Here is a 16931-nt window from a genome sequence, read left to right as displayed (position 1 = left end):
TTAAAATAGCTTTTTTTTTTTACTTTTTACAACTTTTCTTAAGATGTGTATTTAAAAAAAGGTTTCCTGTAACAAAAGACCACTTTTTTATATTATCAACTGTCAATCAGATTCACATTTAAAGAAAAAAAATAGATTTTTAAGTTACATAAAGATGGAAAAAAAATAAATTATAAAAAATATTTTAAAAATATATGTATATATATATATATATATATATATATATTTATGTATTTATTTTAAACCTTTAAAACATACATTAAGTATCACTTGACTTCAAGTGCTGCAAGCTTGATTAAGGCCAAATATGCGTACTTTACCTCATTGTGCAAATAACAATAAAAAAAAAATTAAAACATAATTTTTTACCTATTTTATAGAATCTTAAGCTGTTTAGGTTTTTTGTATTTCATTTGTATTTTGTGGAAAATCATGATCCTGTCAATCTGAAACTTATTTAATATTTTTTTTTTAATTCTTTAATGGGTATCTTGGCATAGTACTACTATAGTTAATATAGAACCTTTATTTTATATTAAATTATATTATATTGTAGTTCTAAAGTTCTTCATTAACAGTAGTGGATTTTCCACGGAGACGTTCTTTAGGAAGACAGTTTTTTTTCTTTTTTGGCGCCAAAAATATATTGAGAAGATACTTCTATTTAATTTTTTATTTTGTTTATATATAAAGTATGTCTTTTTATAGATCCACTTTACAATGTAAATTGACTTTTAGTAGTTATTAGTATCTTAGTTATTTATACTTTAAAAGCAGGATGTATAAAAAATAAGATTATTTTAAATTCTGAATGTACAAATAGCTAAATTAATATTGAATCTTTTTATTAAATTACTTTACACTTTAATGATTATTTTCAATAAAAGTAGATTAAAATGATTATTTTATATTATTTTATTTGACACAGTGGTTCTGTAAGCACCAATGAATTAAAAGAGTTTATTTTGTCACCAAAAATATTCTTTAAAACAATATCAAAAAAGAGGCACTAAGTAAAATAAATATAATTTTATTTTGACCTTTATAAAATATATATAATATCATTATATATTTTTTCTTTTAAAAAGGAAGGTTCCCGAATAATTCTTGATTCCTGATCATACTAATCATATTGGATCAAGAAAATAAAAACTTTTATAAATATAGAGCCTTTAAATAAAGAATTGTTCTTTAAATATTGGTGCCTAAATGTGTTATTTAAAACAATACCACAGAATTAACATTCCAATTTTTAAATTTTAAACTTTATAAACGTTATAGAACATCTTCATAATGGAAAGTTTATATATTTTATAAAACAGTTGCTTTTATGGTTTATACCTGTACCTATTTTTTAATCTTATCTTTATATCATTGTTAAATATTGAATTCTAGAAAAAGTGGGATAAATGACTTATAAAGTATGCATGTGGACCAGCGGTACATACTTTTTTCCTAATAATAAAGTGTTTTTTTAACTCAAGAAAAAATGAGTAGTGAGTAAAAGAAAGAAAGTTTTGCTTTAAACGTGACCAATTAAACTGGATAAAATTTTATTTCTACTTTAATTTATTTTATTTATATATTTTTATTAGTTACTAAAAAATAGAGATTTTTTTTATTAAAATCTAAAATAAAGTTTAGATTCATAGTTTGAATAGATCTTGGCTGGAACTTAAAAAGATGTTTTTTTTTTTAAAACTTGTATTAATGAATTCTCAGTTACTTTTTCACTGCTGAACCTTTACAATAAGAAAATGTTTAAAAATGAGAAAAAAGACGTGATGAAAAATTAACATTGTTGAAAAACAAACACAGAGTTGATTTATTTATTTTTTTTAAATGTATTCTTAGAAATAAAATTACATTAATAAATTGTCTGAAATCTGTAGGTCAAGTAAAAATACTTTAATTGGTATAGAAACTTTTTATTTAATTTTTCCTTTTTGAAAACAATAACTAACAAACTGTAAAGATAAAATTGTTAGTTTACTGGATCTTGATATAGTATAAAAAATTATTTGATTTTTTAAAATGTTTTATTAAAAGTATTAGGGCTGGGAGAAATGGTGATATATGATACAATTAAATTTAAACAAAAGACAATTACATTGATGAATAAATAAATAAATAAATGAATAAATAAATGTTGTAGCAGATTTTTTTTTATTTTTATGTCCAGCGATAAAAAGGTTTTCTAATTTTAAAATTGATTTTTTGGCTGAACTGTTTTAAATTAAATTAATCAGGTTAATAGGTGTTAATAGGGTTTTAATTTAATTTAATTTAATTTGATTTTCCATTATACTGTACTTTTTATTTATTTTATTAATATTTGTAATAGTTGTTCAACTAAGAGGTTCTTTAAGAAATTAAAAGCACAGTATAATTAAAATGTTTCAAATGAATTAAAGTTTTTTTTTTCTAGATCTGTAAGGTTGAGCCAAGAATTACTCAGGAACTCTTATGTTTAATAATAAATAAATAAACATTTATATGTTTATTTTATTCATTCATATTTACTGCAGTATACTGTTCAACTAAAAGAATAAGTAAGAGATTAAAAGTGTCTTTCTTGAGGCAAATTACCTTTTATGGTTTAAACCTATGCAAAGACTCAAATGATGATTTTATTTTTATATCTTATTTTTATATTACTGTAATATACTGAATCCTTTTAGATAAAAAAAAAAAAAAACAGGACAAATGACTTATAAAGTAAGCATGTGGACCAGTGACACATACTTTTCCAATTTTCCGATTAATCAGGTTATAAAGTGATGATTCAGGTCTTTATTTACATTTTTATAAACAAAAGATTATTATTTAAGGATTAAGCGGCTGTGTAAAGTTTATTTTAAATGCAGTTTTATATGACTAATATTATTTTTTATTACTCAACATTACAGTATTATATAATATTAACAGGTACCATTCACACTCTTTCACACATCTTTTACAAAATCAGTTGATACTGATTAATGTACTGAAAGGTATATTCAGAGTATATACCTGCATTACATTTGTTTAACATGTACAACTGATATATTTTGTTATAGATTCTATAAAGATCAAAGTATAACACTAGTAAATTACAGATTTGCTGTTCTTAGATTTACATTTACTTGGTTTAATTAATAATTTTTTTGCACTTCTACTTTGATGTCGCTTGTTGCTCATTTTTTTTCTTTAAATACATATTTAATATATTTAGTGTTTTTAATATATTTATCAAAAACACCAGATTTTTTTTTGTGTTTACCGATAGATGCTTTATTGCAGATCTGTAAGATAAAACATTGCACGCACAGGGAACAGATTTTATACTATTTCATCTTTTTTTTGTATTCTGATTTTTGCATATCATATAAATAAATGATGAAAAAACATAATTACATATAATTACAAATACATTATTTGAATGAGAAATAATTAAATCATTATTATTATATAATATTGTAATAATTTTGTAACAACCAAGTTATTAGATTTAGAGGGCCAACACTTTTTTTTTACACAGGGCTAGATTGATTTGGATATTTCTTTTTTCCTTAAATGAATAAAATCATAATTAAAAAAGCGCTTTTTATATTTACTCATGTTGACTTTGTTGAAAAAATATTAATTGACAAAAAAAGCAAAAACAAAATAAATCTGTAGGGGACAATTTTTTTTATATATATATTTTTAATATAAATATATTAAATTGTCAAAAAGGCAACAACTATATATATATATATATATATATATATATATATATATATATATATATATATATATATATATATATATATATATATATATTTTTTTTTTTTTTTTTTTTTGCCTTTTTGACAATTTATATTGCCAAATATATTTGAAAATCAATATTTATATTTTGACCATATATATATATATATATAGTTGTTGCCTTTTTGACTATTCATATATTAAATATAAATATATATATATATGGATTATTTTTTTGAAAAAAATATTAATTGAGAAAAATGCAAAAACAAAAAATAAATACTTTTTTTACATGCCACTGTATATATATATTTTATATATAAAGATTTTGCATCTTTCTCTCAGATAAAGTTTATAATATATCATTGTTAAATATATATATATATATATATATATATATATATATATATATATATATATATATATATTATATATATATATATATATATATATATATATATATATATATATATATATATATATATGTATGTGTGTATATGTTTATGTGTATACATATACATACATATATATATATATATATATATATATATATATATATATATATATATATATATATATACATACACATATATACATACATTTATATATGGTTCAGAAATGGTTTAGAAATCGTAGTACTTTACTCACAGGTGTCAGATTGACCTTATTATTTAATTCCCCTCACTCAGGGTTTTGAGCAGAGCTGTGGTTTAACTGAAAGTGCTGCTGGAGGGGATGGAGGGTGTGTGTGTGTGTGTTGGGGGTATTGGTGGGGGGTAAAGATGGTGATAATATGTTTTTTTTAATCAGTAAATCTGCGCTGATCTGCAGCTCTGACAGAAGCTCTGAGCTGATAAGATGCAGCAGAGCTCCAGCAGAGTCTGTGGTTAACCAACCAGCTCTCAGACTTTCCACTGACCAACTACTGAATACACTCAGATACAGACGCTCAGCTCAAAACTGTTACTAACTCAGAAACCAGGGATTACACTTCATTATATATATATATATATATATATATATATATATATATATATATATATATATATATATATATATATATATATATATATATATATATATATATATTCTAAACCATATAGCACTGTGTTTCTTTAATACAATACTAAATCTAATTTAATATCTATATCATATATCATATATTTATCATTCACTTTAATATGTACGTATGACACTGTGACACCAGAAGCCCTTAGTTCAGTTAAAAGCATTTATGCATGTAGTGCAATAGCATTATAATGAATTAATATATTATATAAAAACATGTTTTACATGTAAAAAATCAACCAGCATATCTGATAACATTAAATCATGACTAACCTAAACAAATCTTACAAACCTAAAAATACAACAAATAATATTTTAAATGTTAATCTTTATATTTGCAAGGTTAAATATATATGTATTATGTTATTTTTGTTGAATATTTTACAGAAGAAAACTCTTGGGATATAAAACAGGTCTACACATTTATTTATCTTGAAAGATAAATATAAATATATTGATGCAAAATTAAATTTTTGATTTATTTAACATATTTAAATATAATATGAATTATACATTTAATATTTATATGTTGAGATTTTTAAACATGTTTTCCTGTGTGGCAACGTTACATTAATAAACAAATAAAGAATGAATTACTTAAAAATGAGAAATAAACGATTAAATTGACAAATAATTTGTTAACATTATATGTAGTTAATTACATATTAGTCATTTTCAATTTCAATATTTTATTTATATTTTTATATATATTTTTATTATATTTATATTTATTGATAATATATATTTGATTAATTGTTTAACAGATTTTTTATATATTTATAAAAATATATTTATTTATTTATTTATTTATATATATTTTGTTTTATCAAATCAGTGTACGATTATGTATGATTGTGTATATTTATGTATTCTCCCCTACAGAGAGGATCAGGACAGTGTTGCGGGGAACCGATAGTCCATGCAGGGGCCGTTTGGAGGTTTACTATGAGGGCGAGTGGGGCTCGGTGTGCCACCATCAGTGGAACGCCAACGCCAACGCAAACGGTTTGGTAGTGTGCAAATCTCTGGGCTGTGGTAAACACATCAACTCCAACCAACTCAACAACCTCCCCATAATCAACCGAGACTTCCCCCCACCCACCACCATGTGGATGGACGAGGTGGAGTGCAACGGATCAGAGAGCAGCATATGGGACTGCAAAGCCAAGAAGAAGTCGAAATTTCCCGAGTGCAACAGAGAGCGTGACTACATAGTGGTGGAATGCGCAGGTATAAGTGATGTATTTCAATATTCTACTTATAATTTTGCATATTATACCACAGTTAGTTCCGATCCTGCAGTGTGATTGGCTGAGAGCGGTTCTATGAGTGCCGTTATCAGCCGCTAATGCACTGTAAGCAATGCTCTCCATGTATTACTCCGCCACATACAGGCAACCAGGTAACCTAGCAACGATGCAGCGCTTACAAGCCAAACAGCACAGCAGCTACAAACAGAAAAGAGAAGAGCAGCAATGGAACTATTTTAACTGGCGGAGTGTTTATAACCAAACAGATCCTATTTTCTCCTCCTCTTTAACGCTGACATTATAACACTCCCTCTCATGTATTATTGCTTAAATATACACAGAAAATACACTAAAACTAATTAGTAGAATGAAAGTTTTTTTCTAATATATATATATACGTATATAAACATATACGTATATATGTTTATGTTTATCTGAGAGAAAGAAGCTAAATCTTTATATATAATATATAATATATATATATATATATATATATATATATACGTATATATGTATATATATATATATATATATATATATATATATATATATATATATATACGTATATATATTATATATTATATATAAAGATTTAGCTTCTTTCTCTCAGATAAACAAAAAAATATATCTTTGTTAAATAAAAAAACTTGTCATTCTCATTATAGTAGGACAGAGTTCAGTTTGTTAAGGCTCTAATTGTAAATAAATTAATCATATGTATGATAATCATGTGAAGATCACTGCCATTAAATTATAAAAGAACAAATATATTATTAATTCAATATATTTCACATCACTGTGGGGATGAGCACTTTTTTGGTTCTCGAAGTAAAATTAAATTGATTGTTGTATAAGGTTTAGGTTGTTTGAATAACTTCTTGTTTTTTTATTTTAAACTATAAATAAATGTTAACCCTTTAAATGTTTTTTCCAAATGTAATACAGTACCTGTTAAAGATTTCGACACACCTTCTAATTCTTTCTCTATCTAAGCAAGAGGTGCATATTTTAGAAGAATGTAAAATATAAAACATATTCTGCTTTGTTTAACACTTTGTTTCTTCATAGTTTAAATGACTTTAGATTCAATTTACAATGTAGAAAATGTTAAAAATAATGAAAAAATTGAGATAGAATTATACAGTTAAAATATGCATTTTGTTTTTTCCTCTGTTTTAATTTCAGGGAAAATCAGTTTGTCTCTGAACACGATTGGATATACGGATGAGTGTGCCGGAGTTGTCCAGTTCAACACCCCAGACGGTACAGTCAGCGTGTGCAACGATAACTGGAGTGAGTTTTGCATTCTTTAGTCATACGTATTAACTTCTATTATCATTGCTTGTGTGTATGTGTGTGTGTGTGTGTGTGTGTGAATGGGTAAATGCAATGATGGATTAATAAATGCCCGGGCCCTCTTTCCACATAGTAACACCATAGCAACCACCTGGGACACCTTAGCCATTACATTTCATTGTGGCTTGAATTCTTGGCTGCTCCTAGACGAAATGCAATCCTGTGCATTGTGATTCACTTTTAAACATCGGCAGAAAAACCACACAGTGCAATACAGTGCAGTTGAGCTGATTGCATTTTAAGTGCAATTCTGACACTAATTTATCGTTTGGGTTTAAAAATGCAAATTATTTTATATATTTTTTTTCAATAAAGAGGTCAAGTGCAGTGAAATGTAATAGTGTAATAGGCACGTATTCTGCATGTTAGTGAGGAAAAGCAATGCACTTTTTTCTCTGTAGTGTTTTTTTTTTTTTTGGCACTGAACAGATGAAACTACAGCTGAGTCCACTTCAGTTTCTCAATCAGTTTCTCTGATTTTGCTATTTATAGGTTAATATTTGAGTAAAATAAACATTGTTGTTTTATTCTGTAAACTACAGACAACATTTCTCCCAAATTCCAAATAAAAATGTTGCCATTTAGAGCATTTATTTGCAGAAAATGAGAAAAAAAGATGCCGAGCTTTCAGACCTCAAATAACGCAAATAAAACAAGTTCACACAGGTTTATTATTCATACATCTTTGCATCATGTTCTCCTCCACGAGTCTTACACACTGCTTTTGGATAACTTCTGTTCCCCTGTCCTACCTATTCATCCACGCTTGTAAGTCAAATTGGTTCCACTCTAAAATAAGACTACCTTTATAAAGGGTTTATAAATGGTTTACAACTAGTTTATTAATGGTTACTAATTAGGTTGTAAATGCCTTAAAAATCATTAATAATCAGTTATGACACATACATAGAAAGGGCAACAGTATTTGGCAAACAACTTGTCATTGTTGCCCTTTCTACGTATGTGTTATAACTGATTATTATTGATTTTTAAGGCATTTACAACCTAATTAGTAACCATCAATAAACTCATTGTAAACCATTTATAAACCCTTTATAAAGGTAGTCTTATTTTAAAGTGGTCCCGTCAAATAATCTGATCTCACTGATCTCCATGATTAAAACATTTTTAATAAGCAAAATAATTCCCTCACACAGATGAAGCCACAGCAGATATGGTGTGTGAAGAGCTGGATTGTGGGAAACATCACAAGATCCCAAAACCAGGAACCTTCCAGGGAAAGCCGAGAACCTACACCCCCCCTCTCAGCTGCATCGGAAACAAAATGTTGTCGTGGCAGTGTGTGGACTGGGTCAACAGGAAGTCCAACGACTGCCAACGAGAGGCCAGCGTCATCTGCTCCAGTAAGAAAACACAGGGACGAACACTAGAGGGGGGTAGAGGGGGAGTGTTAGGGCTACCTTTGGCCCTTTAAACTGAGATTTTCCAAAGGTACACTCCAAACAAGGGCATGAGAAATCACTAGCAATCAACAGCGGCACAAGCAAGCAAAGAAACCAACATAAACCCAAGTATTTCCTTTTTTAAAAGTGTCCTTCCCCGAAAATACACTTTTTTAAAATTCCAAATACAACACAAACGTATTAAAAGCAACACAATACATTTGTCAGTGTACATCCATTCCTGCATTTCAGCATTTTTTTCCCCCACTATCATCCCACTATCTGGAGTTCGCTGATTCAAATCCTGGTCATGCAGCTTGCCTCAGCTGCCGAAGCCCTGAGAGAGCACAGTTGGTCTTCCTCTCTCTCTGGGTGGGTAGATTACGCTCTTTCCCTTAATCACTCCCAGGGTGCTGTTAATATTGTGAACATGGCCCCGCCCACTTCATTGGAAAAAAAAAAAAAAAAACTGTAGTACTAGAGCAGTTGAGGCAAAGTAACAGGTAATTTTTTTCTAATTTAATGTTTTTCTGTTTAAGGATGGTTTACAAAATAAAAAAGTCAATATGAAATATTAAACACTAGACACTGGCTTCCAATGCAATGGAAATAAAAAATACAATAATAGTTAGTTAATTTAATTTATTTGCGATATAGATTTTATAGTAGAATATTATAGCCTTTAAAGCCAGAAAACAACAATTTAAACGTATTTTTTATGTTGAAAAAAATGGGTTATAACCATGCTTTTCCTCAACAGAACACAAAAGAATGCGGCTTTCTGGAGGAGAAGATCTCTGCAGTGGAGTTCTGCAGAAGAACACCACAGGGAGTTGGAATCCTGTACCGTTCAAAGCTGATATGAGAAACATGGCTGACGACATTTGCTTAATTCTGAGGTGTGGTAAATCCACTCACATAAGCGAAAGCAACTCCACTGAAACCTTCCTCAAATGCATAGGTGAGCATGCAAGCCTGGGTTCCCAAACAAGGTTATAAAAACTTTCTGTCCTTCAAATCCAGTTTTTCTTTTCTTTTTTTTTTTTTTTACTTGTTTTTGAATGTATAGACTTCAAATATATTCACACCTAAATGGTTAGACTAGAGCAGAGGTGTCCAAACTACGGCCCGCGGGCCATTTGCGGCCCGTTTCCTTTTTTGGAGCGGCCCGCGAGGAATTTTAGAAATAGAATGAAAGTTGGCCCGCTGTTAAGCAGGTTTTTATAATGTGAGATTCAAAGTTTGAACGCTAGGTGTCAGAAACGGGTCAAAGAGTCTAAAAGCGGAGAGAGTGCGCATTTCTAGCGCAGAAAAACAGGCCAAAGAGTCTAAAAGCGGAGAGAGTGCGCATTTCTAGCGCAGAAAAACGGGGCAAAAGAGTCTAAAAGCAGAGAGAGTGCGCATTTCTAGTGCAGAAAAACGGAGCAAAGAGTCTAAAAGCGGAGAGAGTGCGCGTTTCTAGCGCAGAGAAACGGGCCAAAGAGTCTAAAAGTTGCCGTAATTAAGGAGTTTTATATTAAGAGACATCATGAAATTAAACATCAATTTGAAAAATCTTAGTTTACACAACACTGTAAAAATAAAGATAGTCAAGTAAAATGGTGTGTAAATGAAATAATCAGGAAAATGTATTATTTAAAGTGGTATATTTCATTATTTGTTGTATTACAGAGTTGTGCTTCAAATATATTTCTCCTTCTGGCCCCCAACAAAAAAAGTTTGGACACCCCTGGACTAGAGCAAATTGCAAATATGTTTTAATTATGTTTTTTCAACATGTTGAGGAATCAGTAGCACTGATGACATCATGTGATTTACTCAGAGACCCAAGAGTGAATGTAAAAACAGCTGATTATGTGTTTTGAGCAAATACATTTATAATGCAGTTATAATAAAGAATACAACAAGGAACTGTGAAGGAGATCTTATTTATTAGGTATTTTTCCTTATGGATTTCTTGCCGATACTTTACTGCACTAAGATATAACTGGAAATGCGATTTTTAGAAAGAATAGGTTCCCCCTTTCTAACTGTATATGGTTTATGCTGATGCGTGAAGGCATTCCTGAGTAATTAACCTGAGATACCAAGGTGCGACATTTGGTTTCTATGGGTTAATGGCCTTGTTGATGTCAACTAAATGTTATCTTAATCAGACTTTTACTAGGCCACTCCAAAACGGACGTTATAGAACGTTCGTTCTATATATGTTCTGGGTTCTTTTTGTGACCTCCTGGATGAGTTCTCCATGCCCTTTTGAAGTAACTTCGGTCGGCCGGTCACTCCTAGGAAGGTTCACCAGTGTTCCATGCATTCTCCATTAGTGAATAATAACTTACACTGTGGTTCTCTGAAGTCCCAAAACTTTACACATGATCTTGTAAGCTTTTCTAGACTGTTAAATGTCATTGTGAAATGATTTACTCAACAGTTCTTGAATCTCTTCAGATCGTTACCATATTTTGTTTGACTGAAATAAAAGGGTGTCCTAAGAGTTTTGACTAATTTTGAGTAGTTTAGATTTTTTGTTTAGAACCATACTTTGGTCATCAGTGTTTTTTTGTATTTCATAGGATCTACAAGAAGTTCTGGAGTTTCTTGAATTTCTTGAATTTGACATGCATTTAACTAACTGCATTTAGTTACTGAATGTAAAATTTCCTCCTGTGCTTTTCAGACCGTGTAAAGGTGGAGTTATCAAACAAGCGTTTTGGGGATCTCTACGTGAAAGTGAATGAGACTCCAAAGTTGGTGTGCAGTGGTGATTTAACTGAGACCGAGCAGAAGCAGATTGGGACTGTGGTCTGTAAGCAGCTGGGTTTTGGGAAACTACTCGAAATCTCGACGGGAAAGACGACCTCACAAGGTGAACAGCTGTACCAGGTGGACTGCACTGGTGAGGAAGACTCACTGTGGGATTGTCTCAAACGTCAACCAACTGGAGTCTGCAGATCCTCCAAAGTTGTATGTGCAGGTATGTGCATCATTATTTCTGAGTAAAAAGAGAGAGATGGTTTTAAAGATAAAGAAGATCAGGGCTCTAAATGGTCCAGCGGACTAAGGCAATCCCATTATGATTGGGAGATCTGTCAGCTGCCGGAGCCCTGAGAGAGCACAGTTGGCCTTGCTCTCTCTGGATGGGTACAGTACAGTAGATGGCGCTCCAAAAGGGTGATGAGGATCAGCACAAGGCTGCATCTGTGAGCTGATGTATCAGAACCGAGTCACTGCATTTTCCTCCAAGCGTTAGCACTGCAATGCTTTTCGGCAATGCTACAGCATTAGCAGCAGTTCAAAAGAAGGCGGAGTCTGACTTCACATGTATCGGAGGAGGCGTGTGCTAGTCTTCACCCTCCCGGTGTTGGTGCATCACTAGACATAGGGTGAGAATAAACCAAAAAAATATAAAGTCAGTCTGGTTAAGCTGGTTTAAAAGCTGAACTCTCTTTGTTTAAGTTTTAAAATAGCAATTAATATTTTAGGAATATGTTTACACTGATGGGCATGGTGTATTTTAGAGAATTAGTGAATGGCTTTTGTATGTTTTGAGCTGTGCAAATTGTATTTTTGGGGTCCTCATGATACCAAATAATCAAGCTCTGCGTTCCTTAATTGACTGATGTTCCATAGATTGCTAAAATAGAGCTCTATGGTTCCATTCTACACTTCCATAATTACAGCCTTTGGAAAGACTCCCAACTCCAAACTCAATTCTCTTTCCTATGTAAAATGATTTGAAGGTACAGGGGTTGGACAATAAAACTAGAATGAAACTTAAACACCTGTCATGATTTTAATGTGGGATTTTAGGTTTCATGGCTAAATTGGAGCAGCCTGGTGTTCAATCTTCATTAATTGCACATTATTGCACCAGTAAGAGCTGTAAGAGTGTGAAGGTTCTATTAGCAGGGTAAGAGCACAGTTCTGCTCTAAATACTGCAATGCACACTATAACATTATGGGTGACATACCAGAGTTCAAAAGAGGACAAATTGTTGGTGCACGTCTTGCTGGAGCATCTGTGACCAAGACAGCAAGTCTTTGTGATGCATCAAGAGCCACGGTATCCAGGGTAATGTCAGCGAGATACCACCAAGAAGGACCAACCACATCCAACAGGATTAACTGTGGACGCTGTAAGAGGAAGCTGTCTGAAAGGGATGTTCGGGTGCTAACCCGGATTGTATCCAAAAATATAAAAAAAGCACGGCTGATCAAATAACGGCAGAATTCAATGTGCACCTCAACTCTCCTGTTTCCACCAGAACTGTCCGTCAACACAATCAATTATTGTGCTCTAAAACCAGGTGTTTCAGTTTTATTCTCCAACGCCTGTCACTCTTGATAAAATCAGCAGCCAAACTGAATAAATGTAAATGAACTAAATGAACTAAATTTTCTCAATTTCTGTCTGATCCTGTCATTTCAGCCTTGGAGGAGGTGCAGCTGCAGGACGGTTACAGTAACTGCTCAGGACGACTCGAGGTGAAGTTGGAGGGTTCGTGGTGGAGAGTACGTTCATCTGACTGGACAAACAACAGTTCAGACGTCGTGTGCAAACAGCTTGGCTGTGGGGGGTTCCAGAGCTGGGAAAATAATGTTTTCGTCGAAAGTGACAAATCATTCCTGAAGTGGAAACTGAAGTGCAATAAAGACGTCAACGACCTCTCTCAGTGCCTTGGAGACCAGTGGGAATCAGATCCAAAAGCAGATGAGAGATCTGTTAATATTGTTTGTGAAAGTGTGTGATCTTTACTAGGAATAGAGCATGTAGACCAATAAAGCGCAAATAATTAATAGACACTTCAGTTTCTCTGGTTTATGTTTGAGTAAAATGAACATTGTTGTTTTATTCTATAAACTACAGACAACATTTCTCCCAAATTCCAAATAAAAATATTCTCATTTAGAGCATTTATTTACAGAAAATGAGAAATGACTGAAAAACAGAATTTGTGTGTAAAAAAAAAACTAAATGTAAATCCTCATAAGAATGCTCCCAAATGTAGAAGAAAACAGGATAAACTACTTTAATACTAAATTAATAAATGAGCAGATGCTCCATTCTTTTCTAAATTTCCTAGTAATAATATTGTCATTTAGAGCATTTATTTGCAGAAAATAAAGAAGCAGAGAAACTGCTAAAATAACAACACAAAAAAAAAGATGCAGAGCTTTCAAAATCTTCAAATAATGCAAAGAAAACAAGTTCATATTTAGTTTTAAGAGTTTAGAAGTTTTAAGAGTTCAGAAATCAATATTTGGTGGGATAACCCTGTTTGGTTTTTAATCACAGTTTTTTTTTTCGTGCATCTTGGCATCATGTTCTCTTCCTCCACCAGTCTTACACACTGCTTTTGGATAACTTTAAGCTGCTTTACTCCTGGTGCAAAAATTCAAGCAGTTCAGCTTGTAGTTTATAGAATAAAACAACAATGTTCATTTTACTCAAACATAAACCTATAAATAGCAAAATCTGAAAAACTGATTCAGAAACTGAAGTGCTCTCTTATTTTTCTTTTCCAGACCTGTATATGTGTAGCATAAATCTTACTGTATATCTGTTTGTTTTGTTCTTCTGTTTTCCAACAGGAAATAAGTTTTATGGTCTGCAGGGCGACCGTCCGTGTGAGGGGACGGCGTTCGAGGTATCTGGAGGGAAAAACGTCATTTTAACTTTAGAAGAAGACAAGTGGAACGACGTGGCCTACGATATCTGCAAGCAAATGCGCTGTGGATCAGTACTGTCCTTCAAGACAAATCTAAGCGACCCACAGCCTTCAGAGAACCCGCTCTGCTCTTACTCAACATCAGATTTAACATCAAACTCAACGTCAAACTCAACGTCAATCCCCACCTGCACCACTAATAATAAAGATACACAACACACCCATCTTACCACTGCATACATTAAGTGCACAGGTATGCAAAAGTTTGCTATTCAAAGCCTATTACTATTCTAATATGTAATTTTTTGTAAAACTATCTGATATTATTAAATGCAAGTAAAACTTAAAATAATGAAGTAAAAGTAGTCTGAACCAAGTCAACCTGCAGTTATTCTGTGTAGCCCCGAGATTAAGGCGCAAAAACCAGTTTTTTATGTAAAACTATGCTTAATCTCACAGACTGGAAGCTAATGTGTGAATTCTTTATTATATACAACATTGTACTATATATATATATATATTTATTTATATATACTTAATTGTACTTAAAACATATTGAGAAATGTCTAAGTATGCTGTAAATATATTAACAGATTTATGTACTTACCTAAAACATATAAAAAGTACATTAATATTATCTTTTCATCAAATGTTTAAAAGTAAACTTTTATCATACTTTTACAAAAAGTACAATATAGTGTATTTTAAATAAATAGACTACTATGAAGTACACTTTTAGTTTAATGTAATTTTCAAATATAATTTTGCACATTTTTAGCAAAGTGTTTAAAAAAAAGTACAATGTATCGTGTTTTTTTTTTAAGTAAATTAAATTACCACAGTAAAATATTTTTAAAATATATTTAGGTATACCAAATAATATAACAGTTACAATGTATCTTCAATGTAATCTTCAATGCTCTGTAAGTATAATTAGGAAAATATAAATATAAAGTAAATTATAGGATACAGTGTTAAATAGCACATTTGAACGTGAAATAAAAAAAAATAAATTAAAGTATATTTGTAACATGCTAAAAATTGTAGGACAGTATATTAAAATATATAAAATATATTTTAAACCCAACGAAGTACAGTATACTAGAAATGTGCCACTTATAAAAGACAGGAACAGGAAGCATGTATATTTGTACTCTAATGTAAATCAATGATCAGATATATTTGACATCAATTCTTAGTACATTTCTAATATACTCAATGTATAATAATAGTGATACAGTTGTAATAATACTCAGTAAATGGATTATAATTTTACTGTAAGAATATTTAAAATAGTTTCATTTCAGTACAGTTTAAGTGAGACTTTTATACTATTTTATACTGTAATTAAAGTACAAAAATGTAAATTAAAATATACTGATTAATAATGTGGCTATGAGAACTCTTTAGTACTTTAGTGCACTATAGCATAACAATGCTTAGTATACTTTAGTTAACTAGTTAGGTAGAGATAGATAGATAGATAGATAGATAGATAGATAGATAGATAGATAGATAGATAGATAGATAGATAGATAGATAGATAGATAGATAGATAGATAGATAGATAGATAGATAGTTGTCAGGGTTTTAATCAGTCAGTGGCGCACCAAAATAAAAACGCAAGAAGTTTATCTGAACACACCTGTAGATTTGTTCCTAAACTCTGATGCTGTTTCAACAGCGTGGGCGCAAGGCGTGAAAATAGACTGTTGACGGGGTGTAAGCTAGCAAAGAACATCATAACGACCCTAAGATGTAAGCATTTTCACTTATTTATTTTTTCACTGACGTGTGGGCTGTCCTGTTTCTCTGCAGATTTCCAGCCGTTGACGGTGAAGCTGGAGAACTCGGAGGGTGAGAAGTGTTGGGGGAAGGTGAAAGTGTGCAGAGGCAGCACATGTGAAGGCGTGTGCGGCAAAATCTGGAAGGAAAAGCAGTCAGAAAGGCTGTGTAACAATCTGAACTGCGGGAGCGTGATCCCAGGACAGTTCGAAGGACCCACAGTCGTAGAATCAGTGACCATAGGCAGCATCTACTGCCCAGACGAGACAAAAACAATCAGCCAGTGCACGTTTTTCAACCTGACTAAATCCTCCTGCAGCAGCCCAGCGTATGTCGCCTGCGCAGGTGATTATTACATCCAGCAGCCTCAGCAGCAAATAAAAATATCATCATTTAGAGCATTCATTTGCAGAAAATGAGAAATGACTGAAAAACGAAAGAGTTCAGAAATCAATATTTGGCATTTTTCATGCATCTTGACATCATGTTTTTCTCCTCCACCAGTCTTACACACTGCTTTTGGATAACTTTATGCTGCTTTACTCCTGGTGCAAAAATTCAAGCAGTTCAGTTTGGTGGTTTGATGGTTTGTGATCATCCATCTTCCTCTTGATTATATTCCAGAGTTTTTCAATTTGGTAAAAATCTAAGAAACTCATCTTTTATAAGTG

At 31.3% G+C, this 16931-nt stretch overlaps 2 protein-coding genes across 2 annotated transcripts in view; one reads left to right on the top strand and one right to left on the bottom strand.

Moving 5' to 3' along the window:
• The window catches only part of si:dkey-8e10.3 (serine/threonine-protein kinase SBK1), a 426835-nt gene that overhangs the window by 372313 nt on the left and 37591 nt on the right, over positions 1-16931 (bottom strand). The window lies entirely within an intron of this gene.
• The window catches only part of LOC103047788 (scavenger receptor cysteine-rich type 1 protein M160), a 40061-nt gene that overhangs the window by 464 nt on the left and 22666 nt on the right, over positions 1-16931 (top strand). The window contains exons 2-9 of the mRNA XM_049486210.1: positions 5680-6027; positions 7233-7340; positions 8561-8767; positions 9567-9767; positions 11484-11780; positions 13236-13547; positions 14399-14728; positions 16294-16605. Coding sequence (XP_049342167.1) covers positions 5680-6027; positions 7233-7340; positions 8561-8767; positions 9567-9767; positions 11484-11780; positions 13236-13547; positions 14399-14728; positions 16294-16605 — 2115 coding nt within the window. The remainder of the gene's footprint in view (positions 1-5679; positions 6028-7232; positions 7341-8560; positions 8768-9566; positions 9768-11483; positions 11781-13235; positions 13548-14398; positions 14729-16293; positions 16606-16931) is intronic.

The sequence above is a fragment of the Astyanax mexicanus genome, chromosome 12 (assembly GCF_023375975.1).
Source record: "Astyanax mexicanus isolate ESR-SI-001 chromosome 12, AstMex3_surface, whole genome shotgun sequence".
NCBI classification, from domain to species: Eukaryota; Metazoa; Chordata; class Actinopteri; order Characiformes; family Acestrorhamphidae; genus Astyanax; species Astyanax mexicanus.
The sequence above is the reverse complement of the archived record's forward strand: the minus strand, read 5'-3'. Positions and strand labels throughout refer to the sequence as shown.